General features: G+C 39.2%; 1 protein-coding gene across 1 annotated transcript; it reads left to right on the top strand.

The window, feature by feature from the left end:
- Positions 1-3,203: 3,203 nt before the first annotated feature.
- On the top strand, positions 3,204-15,234 carry Ccne2 (cyclin E2). Its single transcript, XM_076835920.1, has 12 exons — positions 3,204-3,242; positions 4,348-4,385; positions 4,481-4,577; positions 4,664-4,717; positions 5,593-5,744; positions 6,598-6,733; positions 9,570-9,716; positions 11,054-11,149; positions 11,429-11,563; positions 13,404-13,515; positions 14,084-14,241; positions 14,783-15,234. The coding sequence occupies exons 2-12, from the start codon at positions 4,372-4,374 to the stop codon at positions 14,894-14,896; spliced, it is 1,215 nt and encodes a 404-aa protein (XP_076692035.1). The 5' UTR covers positions 3,204-3,242; positions 4,348-4,371; the 3' UTR covers positions 14,897-15,234.
- Positions 15,235-15,998: the final 764 nt, after the last annotated feature.

Here is a 15,998-nt window from a genome sequence, read left to right as displayed (position 1 = left end):
GCACAGGGGACATGGTGGGTGCTGATTAGTAGGGTGACTCAGCAAGCAGACATTGTGTCCTGCGGGGATTGGTGGAGGAAACCTTTCAATCCTCTCCCTTTGGAGAGGAGCGGGAGGGGTAAGGGATTCCAAGATGTTCTCCAAGAAGGGGGAGTCTCCCACACACCCAACAGATATGAAAAATTGTGCTCTATATATGTCATATGAATTGTAATGCATTCTGCTGCCATATATAACAAATTAGAATACTAAATAAATAAAAGAGAAAAGAAAAAGAATATTTCTGGGCCAGACAGAATGATACATGCCCATAATCCCAGCCATTCTTAGGCAGGGAATCACAAATTTCAGGCCAGCTGCAGCAACTTAGCAAGATCCTATCTCTAAACAAAAACTAGTAAAAAGGCTGAGGATGTAGCTCAGAGTTCCTGGGTTTGATCCCAGCACCAACATTATTACCACCGACTCCCCCCACCAAAAAAAAAAATCTTACCATCACCCTCACAAAAATAAACAGGAATAAAAAGCATTGTGCAAATGAAGCACTACAGAGGTCAAGAGTTTATTTGCCATGGTATTTAGGACATACACAACAGGAAAAATATACTTTAGAAAATGTCAAGACTTCTGGATAGATAAAGGGGTATATTCCTATAATCTCAGCTACTTGGGTGGCTGAGGCAAGAGGATATCAAGTTTGAGGTCAACCTTGGCAACTCAGTGAGACCCTGTCTCAAAATAAAAAGGGCTGGGGATGTAGGTTAGTGGTAGGGCACTTGCCTAGCGTGCACAAGGTGTTGGATTCAATCGCCAGTACAAGAAAGAAAAAGCCACAATTTCTAAAATTATTAAAAAGTATAAAGGATTTCATGTTTCAAAGTAGGTGAATTTTAAAACTGGGATGACTGGAAAAAGAGGAAGTCAAAAAATGAGCACATAAAATTATAAAACAGGGGCTGGGGATGTGGCTCAAGCAGTAGCGTGCTCGCCTGGCATGCCTGCGGCCCAGATTCGATCCTCATCACCACATACAAACAAAGATGTTGTGTCCGACGAAAACTAAAAAATAAATATTAAAAAGTTCTCTCTCTCTCCCTTTAAAAAAAAAAAAAAAAAAAAGCTCTGGGTTCAACTAACAAACAAATAAAATAACCTTTGAGATGAATGCCTCCTTACAACTTTTCTAGAGAAAACCCACGTTAGAGGGATTGGTAACTTGTAGCAGCACAAGACTGGAATTTAGTTGGTCTGAAAGCCCATGGTTTTTACAGACCCATTTGTCCATTAACCAGGTATTTATAAAATGGTTGCATTTACCCCATTCCTTCATTTACAAAGTTGCTTGGGGACCACTCTAATTTCTTCCTTACTACAATTGCACTTGGTTCATATAATAGTCAAGGATATGACCCAAGTATATGTCTAATAACAATGCCTTGCTTACAATTAATTTACTGTATGCCAGTGCTGGGCACACAGTACTCAAAGATTAATCCCACAAATGTTAATGACATCCCTGGTTTTCAGCATATTTTAATGATCAACTTCACTCATACAGGTCACCAGTTTTGCTCATACTGGACTAAAACATACTCGTTGGAAGGCACCTTCCCTTTTGACATCATGAGTTAGACTGTTAAACTTTTTGAGCGACTGCAAAAGGGAGCCATCATAAGCATTATGAATGATATAAAGTTTCTTGAAACAGACAAGGCATGGATTTCTTGTTTCTATATCAACCTGGGCAGGGCTATTCCGTGTAAAATTGGAAGGGAAATCATTCTTTGGCTAGCATCATGAGACTGTCCTAAGAATCAAAGGGAAACTGTGAGAAAGGATTTTGCCTGCCCCAAAAGCGCTGGTTTCTAAGATCTGGGGCCCTAACGAGCGGAGCAGCAAAAAAAGCCTGGACTGGGAGCCAGGGTCCCTCTGGAGGGCCGCCTCTGGGTCAGTCTTTGGAGAGGCCTTTGAGGGGATCGTGTGTGGGGTCTTCTCTCTGCTCTCTCCCAGGACTCATCCAGGCCAGGTCAGAAAAGCGCCCAGCTGACTTGCAACTTGAGCTGCCACGGTTCCAGGAAGCCTTCAAACAGCTCCTCTGACCTAGAGGTCTTTGTTCCGGGAACTGTCTCCCGCCGCAAAACTTGCGTGTCCGAATCGGAGAAGTGCAAGGGGGCGCAGGGATGGGAGCGCTAAGAGAAGTAGCTAGGAGACCCATAAACTTAAATATAGGAATAAAGGAAAGGAAATGAGCGGGATTCGCCGCTTCCCATTAGGGCGCAGGGCGGCTCCCTCCCGCCCAGGCGGCTCGCGCGGGCTCCGCAGGGCGCGCTGGCAGCCAGGGCGGGGCGGGACGGGACGGGGCGGGACGCGGCGGGCGGGCCAGGGGCCTGCACGTGGTTTTAGCTGTTCACCCCCCAGCTGGGTTCTTGGAGGGCCACAACACTCGTGGGGATGAGGAACGCTTCTTAATCTCTCCAGAGAGGGGTTCTGCCCTAGGGGCCCTGGAATTGAAGGCTAGGAAGAGAAAAGAAAGAATCAGCGTGGCGCCAGCGTTTCCCGCGCGGGGACTGCGGGATTCGAGCTGCAGGGTAGGAGCTGGGCGGCTGCTGGGAGAGAATCCAACCCTCGGAGAGGGTAGCCGGGTCGGCGTAGCAGGATCCGGGAAGTTAGGGTTGATACGTACCTTAGCCGGCAAGCTGGGGAAGTCTCCCCTGAATGTGGCCGCATGGGATGGCAGCGCCAGCCCGGAGCTGCCGCGAGCTAGAGCGCACGTGGCCCGCAGCGCGGGGTCTGTGTTTACATTCTGCAGCCGCTCCACGTTGTGCAGTAGTTCTCGCCTCCCATTGGCCAGTTTGTCAGCCGAAGCTTTGCTCCTCCCGGAGGGGCGGGCCCTCCTGGTCCCCGCGTCTCCCACGAAAGACTTGGCTTTCTAAGGCCCTGCCGGGACAACCAGGGCGCAACAGAGGTTGGCCACCTCATGGCCATTCTGTGCTCACCCAAGTCACCTATCCCTGGGTGAACGCCGGGACTGAACCACTCGAAGTCTCCAAGATTCGGGAGTTACAGTGGGAGGGGAAAGAAGCAAACTGGCGGGAGATGCGGAAGCCAAGCGGTTAGAAGCCAACCTGGAGGAGGAGCCTCTGCGAGACTTCTTGCTGCTTTCCGGCCGCGCGGGCAGGTGAAGTGGAGCGCTAGGAACTTGGGACGCGGGCCTGAGCGAGCAGACCCTGCAGTCACTCGCGGTGCGTCCGCGCGCATTGATGGCAGGGCGCGGTGCGCAGGCGGGAGGGGCGCGCGCGCGGACGGGGGAGGAGAGCGCGCAGTCGGAGGTGTCAGTCTGAGGCGCATGCGTGCGGGGCGGGCCCGGCTCGGCCTATATATTGGGTTGGCGCCGGCGCCAGCTGAGCCGAGCGGTCGCGGGGCTGGCGGTGAGGAGTTGCTGGGTTTAGGGGGGATGCTGGAGGAAAGAAAGCCTGGGACACCCTACGGGCGGGAGCCTTGAGGGAGGGGAGGTGGGAAGGCAGAAAACGAGGTGAATGGGGAGAATGGGCCCCCGAGTTCCGATCTTGGCAGGACCCTTGGCAGGGGATGGGGAAGCGGTGGTGGAGTGGAGGGCAGCCCCTAACAGAGACCACAGCAAAACCCCTCATTCCACGGGTTCCTCTATCCAACCCCCATTTGGGGAGCTCTTCGTGGGAGAGAGGATGGGGATCTGGGTTCCCTTCACGGGGAGAAAGTTACTGACCTGACCCATTTCCTCCTTTCTTTAAACTCCTTTTCCTTCCCTCCATCTACCAGCTAGAGCTAAAATCTTGGTGCCCCTCCAAGTGGCGGGCAGAGCCTGATGGGTTTGGGAAGGAGGGAAAGGAGACTGGAGGACGTGACACCAGTCTCAGTTCCCTCCGCCCCCTGCCTCCCCGCCACTGCCGCTCTCCAAATTGGCGCGGAACCGGCTTCTCCACTGCGTTTTGCCTCCACAACCCGTCCAGGACGGGAGGGGGATGTGGGAGCGCTGCCCCAGTTCCACTCTGGATATACGGGGAGAGGGTGGAGGACCCAGAAAAACTCGTTTGGGGGAGATCTGCCACCCTGTGCTTTTAGGGTGTTGGAGGTGCTTTGTAAATTTTTTGAAGACGTTCGCGTTCTGGCTGTACATTCAGTTCAGGAAATGTGTGCAAAATTAATTACTATGAGATAACTAATATAGTGCAGAAGACAGCATGGTAAAATGACCCAGGCCGCCTTCTGAAGGACTTAACTTTAACCTCTGCATCAGTTCTAATGGGCACTTGGAAAATATGGATGACTGTGTACTTAACTCTGGTTTTTCTACCCCCACTCCTTCAGGAGGTTTCATACACCTGAAAAAGAATGTCAAGACGCAGGTAATATTTGTATTAGAGACATGTTTCAAAATTAGCTGCTACTTTTGAAACACATGACTTACTAATTAGATTTCCTTTTTAAAAATTCACTACAGTAGCCGTTTACAAGCTAAGCAGCATGCTCAGCCCAGCCAGCCAGACTCACCCCAAGAAATCCAGATAATCCAGGCCAAGAAGAGAAAAACAGCACAGGTGAGTTAAGAGGAAAGAAAGAGGGAGGGAGGAAATTCCTTGCTATGACCTTTGCTTACCAATCAATGGTCTTTTCTATTTTTCAGGATGTAAAAAAAAGAAGAGAGGAGGTCACCAAGAAACATCAATATGAGATTAGGGTAATGCAGAACTGGATTGGGTGGGTTTGGGAGAAACGAATGCAGGAGAGGACAAATGAGTAGAATGGTATTATTGCTTTGCAATAGAAAGACGACTCTAACATTTTTACCTTTAATGCCCCCTGAGGCCAGTAAGGAAGGACATTTATATGTTCCCGAATTCAACCACAGCTGCACAGTAAATTTGCCTTAAAGCAGCTGGTTTCTTTTTGTAAATCCCTCCTCTTGGAGCTGACTGGTGCACCAGGGCCCGCCTAATCTGCCTGATATACTGTTCTTTGTTCCCTCTCATACTGTAGCAAAGGGTCCTAATAGCTGCTGCTTTGGCATAAATAGAATGTTAGATCACTGACAGCCTGGCACCAAGCCCTTTGCTACCTCTTCTTCCTATGTGTTGTATGGACAGCCTTAGAGACAGTGATTCCCTTTGAAACCAGCATTATTGGAGAAAGGGTCCCCTAAGTGATCCATTTCACTTGGTTCCATTTTTAAGGTTTCTGCCTTTAAGTATTCTAAATTATGGGAAAGGCTTAACTTCAAAAGAGCTGTTTTGTTGTTTTAATTTAAAAAGGTATTCTTGCTTCTTACCTTCAAAGTGACTGGTGTCTTATATTACAGAAGCATTTTGTTATTACTCTTTCAATACCTTATGTCTTGTATTACCAGAACTATATTTTATCTAAAACTTTGTTATGAATATCAAAATGAGTTCTATAGCTTTTTATAAAATATGAATGTCAGATTAGCTAATTGTCAGCTATGTCAGCTGAAACTACAGATGGTTTAGAAATATTAACTTTCATTTATGAAAGATCCAGGACAAAAGCTAAGGTTTCCTGTTACACAAATATATCTTCTTTTTCTTTTAATGACAGAATTGTTGGCCACCTGTATTATCCGGGGGAATCAGTCCTTGCATTATCATTGAAACACCCCACAAAGAAATAGAAACAAGTGACTTTTCCAGATTTACAAATTACAGATTTAAAAATCTTTTTATTAATCCTTCACCTTTGCCAGATTTAAGGTAAGAAAATTTATAGCAAAGATTAAACTGTACAGAATAGTGTCATATATTATCTTTTGCCTTTATTATAAAACAAACTTGTTCAAAAATTGCTTTCTTGATTAATAATTCACATTTTAATCTGAGTACTGCTATTTGCAAATGACATGGGTATTTAAAACACTCATTCTATAAAATTATTTTCATTTGCTTCCTGAATACTATCAGACTTGGCAGAACTGAATTTTAATGGAATTTATCTAAATTAAGATGAAAGTATTTTAACATGGACAGCATTTTCAATTGAAGTATGCTTACCGAGATTAGTAAGGCCTTTTAATTTTTTCTAGTCCATGAGTATGACTAAGAGTTACAGCCTACATAAGACATATAGAGTAGTAACTTGTGTTTGACTTTGATAAGCAAATTCATGAAATCAGATATTTAAACACATCAATTCTCCTCCCCTAAACTCTGTCCTACCTTTCCCCAACAGTAGGTGACTCTACTGTTAATGAAATGTTTGCAGCTATTAAGACTTGCCTTTACTGTGTTCATATGCTTTCAATATTTAGCTTTTTAGAATTGCTCTTCAGAAAACATGGTTATCTGAAACAGTACCCTTTTATAAGTGGAATGAAGAAGGATTCTTTGAAAATTATCAACTTACATGATCATAATCTATGTTACTGATTATTTTAGGCTTTTATTTCTCATTCAAAAGAAATAGTTTCTAAAAATTAAGGTAGAAATCTTTTTCTAATTTAAGAGCTTCTTTCAGATTCTAACCGAAAGTTAGATGTATGCTATGTAAACAGAGTTTGTATATTGCTTAGATCACATAATTTAAATTCTGTTTTCCCCCTTCCCATAGCTGGGGATGTTCAAAGGAGGTCTGGCTAAACATGCTAAAAAAAGAGAGCAGATATGTTCATGACAAGCATTTTGAAGTTCTACATTCTGACTTGGAACCACAGATGAGGTCAATACTTCTAGACTGGCTTTTAGAGGTATGTTCCAGCAAAATAAATTGCTTTTATCTGTGTATAATGGAAAAATGTTTAAAGGTAAATGTGCCCTCAGGATATATTATCCATTGCCAGTAAGCCATCTTTTGGGGGGTACTTCCTACAGTTGATAGTAACCAAAGTGAAATAAAACTACTTCGTATCAGTGAATTCAGAGACTGGGGGTGTAGCTTCATGGTAGAATATGTACTTAGCAGGTTCAAGGCCCTGGGTTCAGTCCTCAGCACCAAAACAAAGGATAAAGTTGGAAGGACACAGCCACTACATACAACCCATGGGTGTATATTGTTGTGTATTGGGCACTGTTCTAGGTGCTCAGGGCTTTTATTTTCAAGATGAATGAAATTAATGAATGGAATGCATAGATGACTAGGTTTTGGATACTGCTAAGCAATGAACCAAGACTAGGCTTCATGTCCTTTTCTGCATTACCAAAAGCAAATTATGATTAGGAATCTTGACTTCTATGCCCTAAACCATAATGAGGCTTTGGATACCCTGAAGCCTATGCACTCTGGTTGTGTGTAGCTCCCTTTTATAATGCGTTTGTATTCCTTCCAGAGATACATTGTATGAGCAACTTTTTTTCCTTTGACAATACTGGGGATTGAACCCAGTGACACTCTACCACTGAGCTACATCCCCAGACTTTTTTTTTTTTTTTTTGAGACAAGGCTCTAAGTTGCCTAGGCTGACCTCAAACTTGTGTTCCTCAAGTTTCCTGAGTAACTGGGATTCTAGCACCACACCCAGTGTGTACCATCAGTCTAAAGGAATATAGTAATCCTGAAATCCCTATAAATCTGTGACAACATTTTCTCTCTTGTTTAGGCCCATTCCCTTTCTCTGGGTAATCTAAACTTATTATAAATGAGTACTTGTGTTCGTGACACTGATGATACTGATTTCCTCCAATCCTTAGATATTTGCCCTGTAATCTTAGAAATGATGCATCTAAAGGAGAGAGACTAGGATGTTTGGAGTAGCACAAGGCAAAGTAGATTTGAGAAGCTATCAACAAAGTTTTAAAACTACAAAATGTTCTTTTACGTCAGGTTATCTTCCTTATTCTGACTCAAGGAGAGAATGTATTTTAATAGTGTGAATATATATAAGATAGTTTGGTGTTTTGTTTGTTTTTGTAAACTAGGATTGAACACGGGGTGCTGTAGCACTGAGCTATGCCCCAGACCTTTTTGGGGGAGCGGGGGAGTAACCAGGGATTGAACCTAGGGGCGCTTAACTACTGAGCCACATCTCCAGCCTTTTGTATTTTATTTAGAGACAGGGTCTCACTAAATTGCTGAAGCTGGCTTTAAACTTGCAATCCTCCTGCCTGAGCCTCCCAAGCCACTGGGATTACAGGCCTACGCCACTGTGCCCGGCCCTTTTTATTTTTGAGACAGGGTCTCACTATGTTGCTGCTGAGGCTAGCCTCCAACTTGCCATTCTCTTGCCTCAGCCTCCTGAGTTGCTGAGATTATAGGTTTGCACCATCATGCCTAGCAAGGTAGTTAGGTTGTTGGGGTTTAATTTTTTTTTCATTTTTGGTGCTAGACAATGAACACTTGGAGCATATGCTCTGAGCTACACTCCCAGCCAGGGTTTGACTTTTTTTGAGCATCTAGTTAATGTTTTTACTTTTTACCTTATACTGATTTTTATCAGTGGTTGGACTATTCTATCCAGTGTTTCCTATTTTTCCTTAAATACAATTACATATATACAAAACCCTACAAACATAAAACCAAATCCAACAGTGTTTAAAAGTCTGTCTTAATAACATTCTTTCATTCTAGGAATGTAAAGATGATTAACATTTAAAAAAAATCTATTAATTTGTTACCTTAATAGTATAAATAAGAAAAAGCCTAAGATCTCAGATGCAAGAAATTTTTTTCAAAATTCAACATCCATTCCTGACTTTAAAATAGGTAGTGAGCAAGGGGTGCAGTGGTGTATGCCTTTAATCCTAGCAACTGGAGGCTGAGAAAGGAGAGGCTATCTGGGCAATTTAGTGAAAACCTGCCTCGAAATAAAAAGTGCTAGGGAATGTAGCCCAGGATAGAGTACCCCTAGGTTCATTCCCCAGAAGGGGCAGGGGGGATGAAGTGAGCTAAGAATAAGAGATTTCCTTAACAGTCATTGTTTATTAGGAATTCATATTTCTGTTCATTTTCTCATCTCTAAAATGGAGATCACAACACCTACTTTGTGGAGTTATTTCCCTTTAAGTATGGTAATGTTTCTAGTTGTTATTAGTAGTAACAACAGTGAAACATTTGGCAATTTCCATTGAAGTCAGCAACAAAAGATTTTTGCTTAGCATCAGTGTTACTCAGTGTTCTAGACTCTTAGCCATTAGCCAGTGCAATAAAATATGAAAAATAACTGATTCAAAAATGTAAAGGAAAAAAAAAAGCTGGATATGGTGGCACATGCTTGCAATCCCAGCAGTTCAGGAGACTGAGGCAGGAGGATCCCAAGTTCAAAGACAGCTTCAGCAACTTAGCAAGACTCTGTCTCAAAAGTTAGAAAATAAAAAAGGGTTGAGGACGTGGCTCAGTGGTGAAGGACCCCTGGGTTCAATCTATGGTACTAAAAAAAGATAAAAACTGTGAAAGTACTGAAGAGTAAACAAGAACCATAGTAGGCTTGTTTATCCTATTAGTACATGTTAAATTTTTTTCTCTCCTATCTTTGGTACTAAAAAGCAAAGTGTGGCTTAAAAACATTCTACAGTCTGGTATGCTAAGATGACTTTTTAAATTGGAGAAAATATGAGAGTAACAATGAAATGTTTGGACTCTTTCTCTAGGTATGTGAAGTATACACACTTCATAGGGAAACATTTTATCTTGCACAAGATTTTTTTGATAGATTTATGTTGACACAAAAGGATATAAACAAAAATATGCTTCAACTTATTGGAATTACCTCATTATTCATTGCTTCCAAACTTGAGGTGAGTTCTCAAAGTTCATCCACAATATATTGATCCCAAACTTGTTTTCCAGTTAACACATGAATCCCAGAGAATACCATAATTTTTTATATTTACTCTTTAGAGTGAATGGTTTTGTTTTTTAATACATTTTCTGAACATTATGATAGAATTGGAAAAAAAATATATCATAGTTCTTCTGTGGTGTCTGAGCCTATATAAGTCTCTCATTTAGACTCTTTGAGATTAGTATCTAGGTGAAATGTTCTGTGGCTTATTCTGCCAAATGAGATATCAATACTGTCTTTATACACATAATTATGGCATTTGGTTGCAACAGAATGGTCTTTGAAAACTAAAGAGCCAATCAAATGAAAGAAATGATCGTATTTCCTGAACTATATTTTCCTTCTGTGTCTTTTGAGCATAAGGGCTATTCCCAAGTTCTGCCAAATTTGGCACGTCAGTTTGTAGTCAACTCATCACTCAACTTGTTCTTATGTGAAATCACACTATTTGAGGTGTCTTTCTAGACTGAAACCCGATATTTAACCTGTCCTATATGGCAGACCTCAACTTTTTTTCAAAACTATGGACCGAACCTAAGGAGTGCTCTCCCACCTAATTACATCTCCAGCCCATTTTCATTTTTTATTTTTGAGACATGGTTTCACTAAATTGCCAAGGCTGGCTTCAAACCTGTAAGTCTCAATAGATATCTCTTCTAATCCTTTGATCATTCTAGACCTTCTCTGAGCTAAGACCTGTCAGCCAAACTTCAATAAATTTTTTTGTGTGTGTGGTGCTAGGGATTTAACCCAGGGCTTGGGCATGCTCTAACAAAATCACAAGTGTGTGACAAGACCAACATACCAGGCAATCTTAAAACAAGTTTAGCTTTGTGTATATGTGGTACTGGTGATTTAACCCAGGGGTACTCTACCACTGAGCTACATCCCCAGCTCTTTTTGTTTTAAAACAGGATCTTACTTAAGTTGCTGAGGCTGGACTCTAACTTGTCATCTTCCTGCCTCAGCCTCCTAAGTAGCTCAGATTACAGGCATACACCATTGTGTGCAGCAAGATTTTGTTTTTTAACTGAAACTACTGGTTAAGATACTCTAGTTGTTTATCAACTAAAATTCAAAGTCAATTCTAAGAAAATAAATCTTGATAACAGTTACCAATTTAGATACCTAGATATGAAAAATAACTAAGGTAGGTCGAGTTATAGAATAATTTTACTAAGATTTATAATCACTTTGTGAATTTCTTAAAACTGAAGCCTGTATGTGGCTTGTATAGAATTCTTTTAATATCAATCTCAATTGGGCCTAATAAAAAATTCTAATTTAAAGGAAATCTATGCTCCAAAACTCCAAGAGTTTGCTTATGTCACTGATGGTGCTTGCAGTGAAGAGGATATCTTAAGGATGGAACTCGTTATATTAAAGGTAATAATAATTATGTCCTTATTTCTGGGTGTGACCTTGTAACTATTTCAGAATACTATAAGTAGTCAAAACTAAGGTTTTAGATGTAATATTAGATTAGAACAAGGCATCTTGTTCTAAACTGTTTTGTTTTGATGGATTAGAACAAGATGCCTTGTTCTAATCCATCAAAACAAAACAATTGTGGCTGGGAGGGAAATTTATTTAACCTCTGCATTCTATGTAATGTGGCATAGGTATGTACATTCATTAATGGGCATTTTAAAATTTCATTAACAGGCTTTAAAATGGGAACTTTGTCCTGTAACAGTCATCTCCTGGTTAAATCTCTTTCTCCAAGTTGATGCTCTTAAGGATGCTCCTAAAGTTCTTCTACCTCAGTATTCTCAGGAAACATTCATTCAAATAGCTCAGGTATTTACACTGTTATTGAATATATTTAATGTTACTTTTATTACAGGTTTAAAGTAAATAGACTACACAACAAAATACTGGCATATTGAAATACTCTTGACTACAACAAAATTTTGGACATGTAAAATTATGTCCCAATATTTGTTGTTTAATAATTCTGGACAACAAAGTTCTTAAACTTTCACAAGTACTTTCATTCTTTAGGAGTCCAAAATAAAGTTAAATACTCTTTTTGATATCAAATGATGAAAAGCACTTTTCAGCTAGTTGTCATTAACTTTATAATATTTTGGAATTATTCTGTATGATTCTCTTGTTTGCTGTATACGTGAATGCACATGTTATCTATTTAAGTTACATTTCATCAGACTTATTCATAGGATCTTTTTCTAAAACTTGCATTCAAACTAAATTTTCCTAGGTCAGCATATAACAAATAGTCTAACAAAGGTACTAGAGGAGGAATATCCCATTCTTTCTTGCCTATTGCTTAAAATAATATCTTAAGGCTGAAGTATCAGAAGTTAAGAAAATCATTTTTTAATTCTATGTAGGATGTGAAAATCTTACCTATGGAATAGAAATCAAAGTGGATTTGGGATGAGTATTAAGTTACCTGGGTTAAATTTTGTGTCAAATCTAACAAGCACATTATGAATACTAAAATTGGACAACCAATATAGGCGGAATTGGCTTATTCCGTATCAGTTTCTAAGAAAGGTTTACTTTTCAGTCAATTCCCAGTACCTCAGATTTTCATAGGTAGCTAAGCCCTTCTGATAGATATATCTAGAGGAACATAACAGAGATTGAGATCCCTAATCCAAAAATCTGAAATGCTCCAAATTAGCAATTTTTTGAATGTTGACATGGTCAAGTGGAAAATTACAGTGACCTCATAACAGGTTGTAAACTGTAGGCACCCCAAAAACATAAAATTCAGGTTATGGGGACCGGAGTTGTTTGATCGTTGGCACCACCTACAAATGAACTAATAAAATAAAGGTATCGTGTCCATCTACGAATAAAAATATATTTTAAAAAAATTCAGGCTATGTGTATAAGGTATTATAAAACAAATGAACTATATTTAGACTTGGATCTCATCCCCAAGTCTTCTTATATATATATACAATTATTCCAAAAGCTTTTTTAAAAAATCTGAAATTCAAGACATTTCTGGTCCCAAGTACTTCCAATGCTTAGTCTGTGGTGATATTTCACTTCTAACTCATTTCTAAAAGTTTTATTCTACTGAACTTGTATTATCACCTCAAACCTCTGAAATGTAGCCCTCTGAACAAATATTGCACTACTTGTTCAGTTCTCTTACTGCCTAGATTGTGCCTTTTTGTAACTTTTAAACGTGTTGCATTCTATTCAGTCCAGTTGGCTGCAGTTGAAGATTTCTTTCTTGAAATGTAACTTTTGTGACTTAAAGTCTTCAAGTAGATTTAATTATCCACCTTTGGACCTCTAGCTACCCCCTTTTTTGGATAAGAAATAAAGGAAAAGTACTTCCTATTTCTTTCCACCTTTATTTTTCCAAACTGCAGGCATCAGAAGTCTTTACTACCTTTTCCAATCTGGATTAAATGCCCTTTCTCCATCATACTGCAGCACAACAGTCCTTTCCTACTCTAGTAGTTACTCCCTGACCTACTACCCCAAAACCTGACTTCCTTCAGGATGGTAACTTATTATTATTTTTTAATCCTTAAGCAATTTAACAATTCTTGGCATATGGTCCAATATACCCTAAAAAATGTTAGCCGTTTTTAGTAGTAACATGTAGTACTCATCCTTATCCTAAATTACTTATACTTTGTTCATTTGTTAGCTTTTAGATCTGTGTATTTTAGCCATTGACTCCTTAGAGTTCCAGTACAGAATATTGGCAGCTGCTGCCTTGTGCCATTTTACCTCCATTGAAGTGGTTAAGAAAGCCTCAGGTAAGACATGATTTTTTCTTCTTACCTGTTCACAACTTCTGCCAAAGTTAGCAGTTTAGTGATTATCTTTCTTTCTCTCTTAGAAATACTTTATAATACTGAGTCTCCACAACTCACAAAGGCCAAATAAAATTTAAGTCCATTTGAAATGAATCAACACAATTATAGTTTGGCTTTTAGAGTTCTTTGGAATTTAAGAGTTTCAAATTCAGGGCTGGGGTTGTGGCTCAGTGGCAGAGCACTTGCCTCTCATATGTAAGGCACTTGGGTTCAATCCTTGGCACCACATTAAAAAAAATAATAAAATAAAGATATTGTGTCCATGTATAACTAAAGACTATTTAAAATATTTTTTAAAAATTTACAAATTCATATGTAGAAGACACTGGTTAAAATTGATCTAAAGTCCCTTTAAGATTAGTTATATTATTAAAAAAATAGTCTGAGCATGATAATCTGTTTTGACCTACTGATTTTGTTTTAAAATGACTTTTTAAATAAGTACTTTAGGTATATGTAAGAAATTTTGTGATGTACAGCCTTGAATTTTCCAACTTTTTCAATCTAGGTTTGGAATGGGACATCATCTCAGAATGTGTAGACTGGATGGTGCCTTTTGTCAGTGTAGTAAAAAGTACTAGTCCAGTGAAGCTAAAGACTTTTAAGAAGATACCTATGGAAGACAGACATAATATCCAGACACATACAAATTATTTGGCTATGCTGGTATGTCTTGTGGGTTTTTTGTTTTGATTTTGCTATCTAGTAAGCCTTGAAACTGACAGCATACTATGGAATGCAACTTCAGCGGTTATAAAGAGAAAGTAATGGGCCCCATGTTTTCAGAGTGTAGAGAAGTTAATAAAATTATTTTAGCCAGGCACAGTGGTGCATGCCTGCAATCCCAGCAGCTTGGAAGCAGCAGCAGAAATTCAAGGCCAGCCTTAGCAACTTAGCATACCCTATCTCAAAATAAAAAATGAAAAAGGGCTTGGATATACCTCAATGATAAACTGCCCCTAAGTTAAATCCCTAGTACCCAAGAACATTTTTTTTTAATCAAAAGAGTTTAAGATTCACATATACACACAGTACAGTTCAAACTATTGAACCTTCAGAATGAATTCACAGTTGCAAAGATGTAAAAGGACCACTGCATTTGGTCAGAATAATCTCAAAAAGATACTAGAAATCTGGTTTGACTGTTTTACTATATCAATGCTTTACCTTAGCTGTTAATCACTATATAATTTCTTCACATGTATAGGATGAAGTAAATTATGTAAACACCTTTAGAAAAGGGGGACAGCTGTCACCAGTGTGCAATGGGGGCATTATGACACCACCGAAGAGCACTGAAAAACCACCAGGAAAACACTAAAGGAGTTACTTGACAAGCAAATTGAAACTGAGCAAGTATTGCTAGAATTTCATACAACTGAACTAAAGTTTATACAGGAAAATAGTGCTGTGATTATCCTTGGCAATTCAGAAGTGACACTGCCATTCTTTGAAAAACCACTTGAAATTGGCACTAAAGAAGATATTCACTTCCTATATTAGCCATTAAAGAAGGCTGAACATGTTTACAAAGATGACTTCATTCACAAGTCTACTGGAGAGAAGCCAGCCACAATTATTTTTGGATCCAGTATTACTATGTTTATTTTGAAAAACAAGGAATTTTATCATTGCAGTTTTGGACTAGATAAGTGATACCTTAAAGGGTACATTGTTATAATATTCTGAATCTAGCTTTAGATTCTCAAATTCCTATACTCTTAACTAGTGCAATTTGGTTCTTGAAAATAAAATCTAAACTTGTTTACCAAGACTTAGTTTTGTAATAAGGTGACTAATTTATCTAAACCTGTGGTAGCAAATTATTATAAAACTTGAATTTTTACAAATGGTGAGATTTAATGTATTTTTTAACTTTCTTATTTTTCTTGTCATCATATTCTTTAACCAATAAGGCTTCAATGAACAGGATGTTTTAAACTGCGCTAAACAGTGGGAGTACCAAAGAATTTAAAAATAAGATAAATGCTGTGGCTCCTACTTGGAGCTTTATCTTGATATATAGGTTGCTATATAATGACCTTTCTGTACATCACAATTTGGGTGAAGTCTTAAGTACCTTTTCAAACTATTTATATGAGAAAGTCACTTTATTACTCTAAGATATCCCTAAGGCTTTTTTTTTTTTTTTAATTTAGTGTGACTAAGGGTTTATTTATGTTTATAAAACTGTTAAGGTCCAATTTAAATTCCTACATTATGAGATAAGGACAGTGTCAAAATGATAAAGATTAACACTTATTTTCTTAAGGCAGAAAAATATTAAATGTATACCACAAGTCTATTTATTAAAAAGACATAAGAACTTGCTGTAATATAGACTAACTACTACTTACCTTAAATTAGCTTTTGCCTCAAAAAGTCGATTTAATTACTAAAGCATTATCCTAATGTGAATCTCT

This window comes from Callospermophilus lateralis, chromosome 16, assembly GCF_048772815.1.
Source record: "Callospermophilus lateralis isolate mCalLat2 chromosome 16, mCalLat2.hap1, whole genome shotgun sequence".
NCBI classification, from domain to species: domain Eukaryota; kingdom Metazoa; phylum Chordata; class Mammalia; order Rodentia; family Sciuridae; genus Callospermophilus; species Callospermophilus lateralis.
The sequence above is the reverse complement of the archived record's forward strand: the minus strand, read 5'-3'. Positions and strand labels throughout refer to the sequence as shown.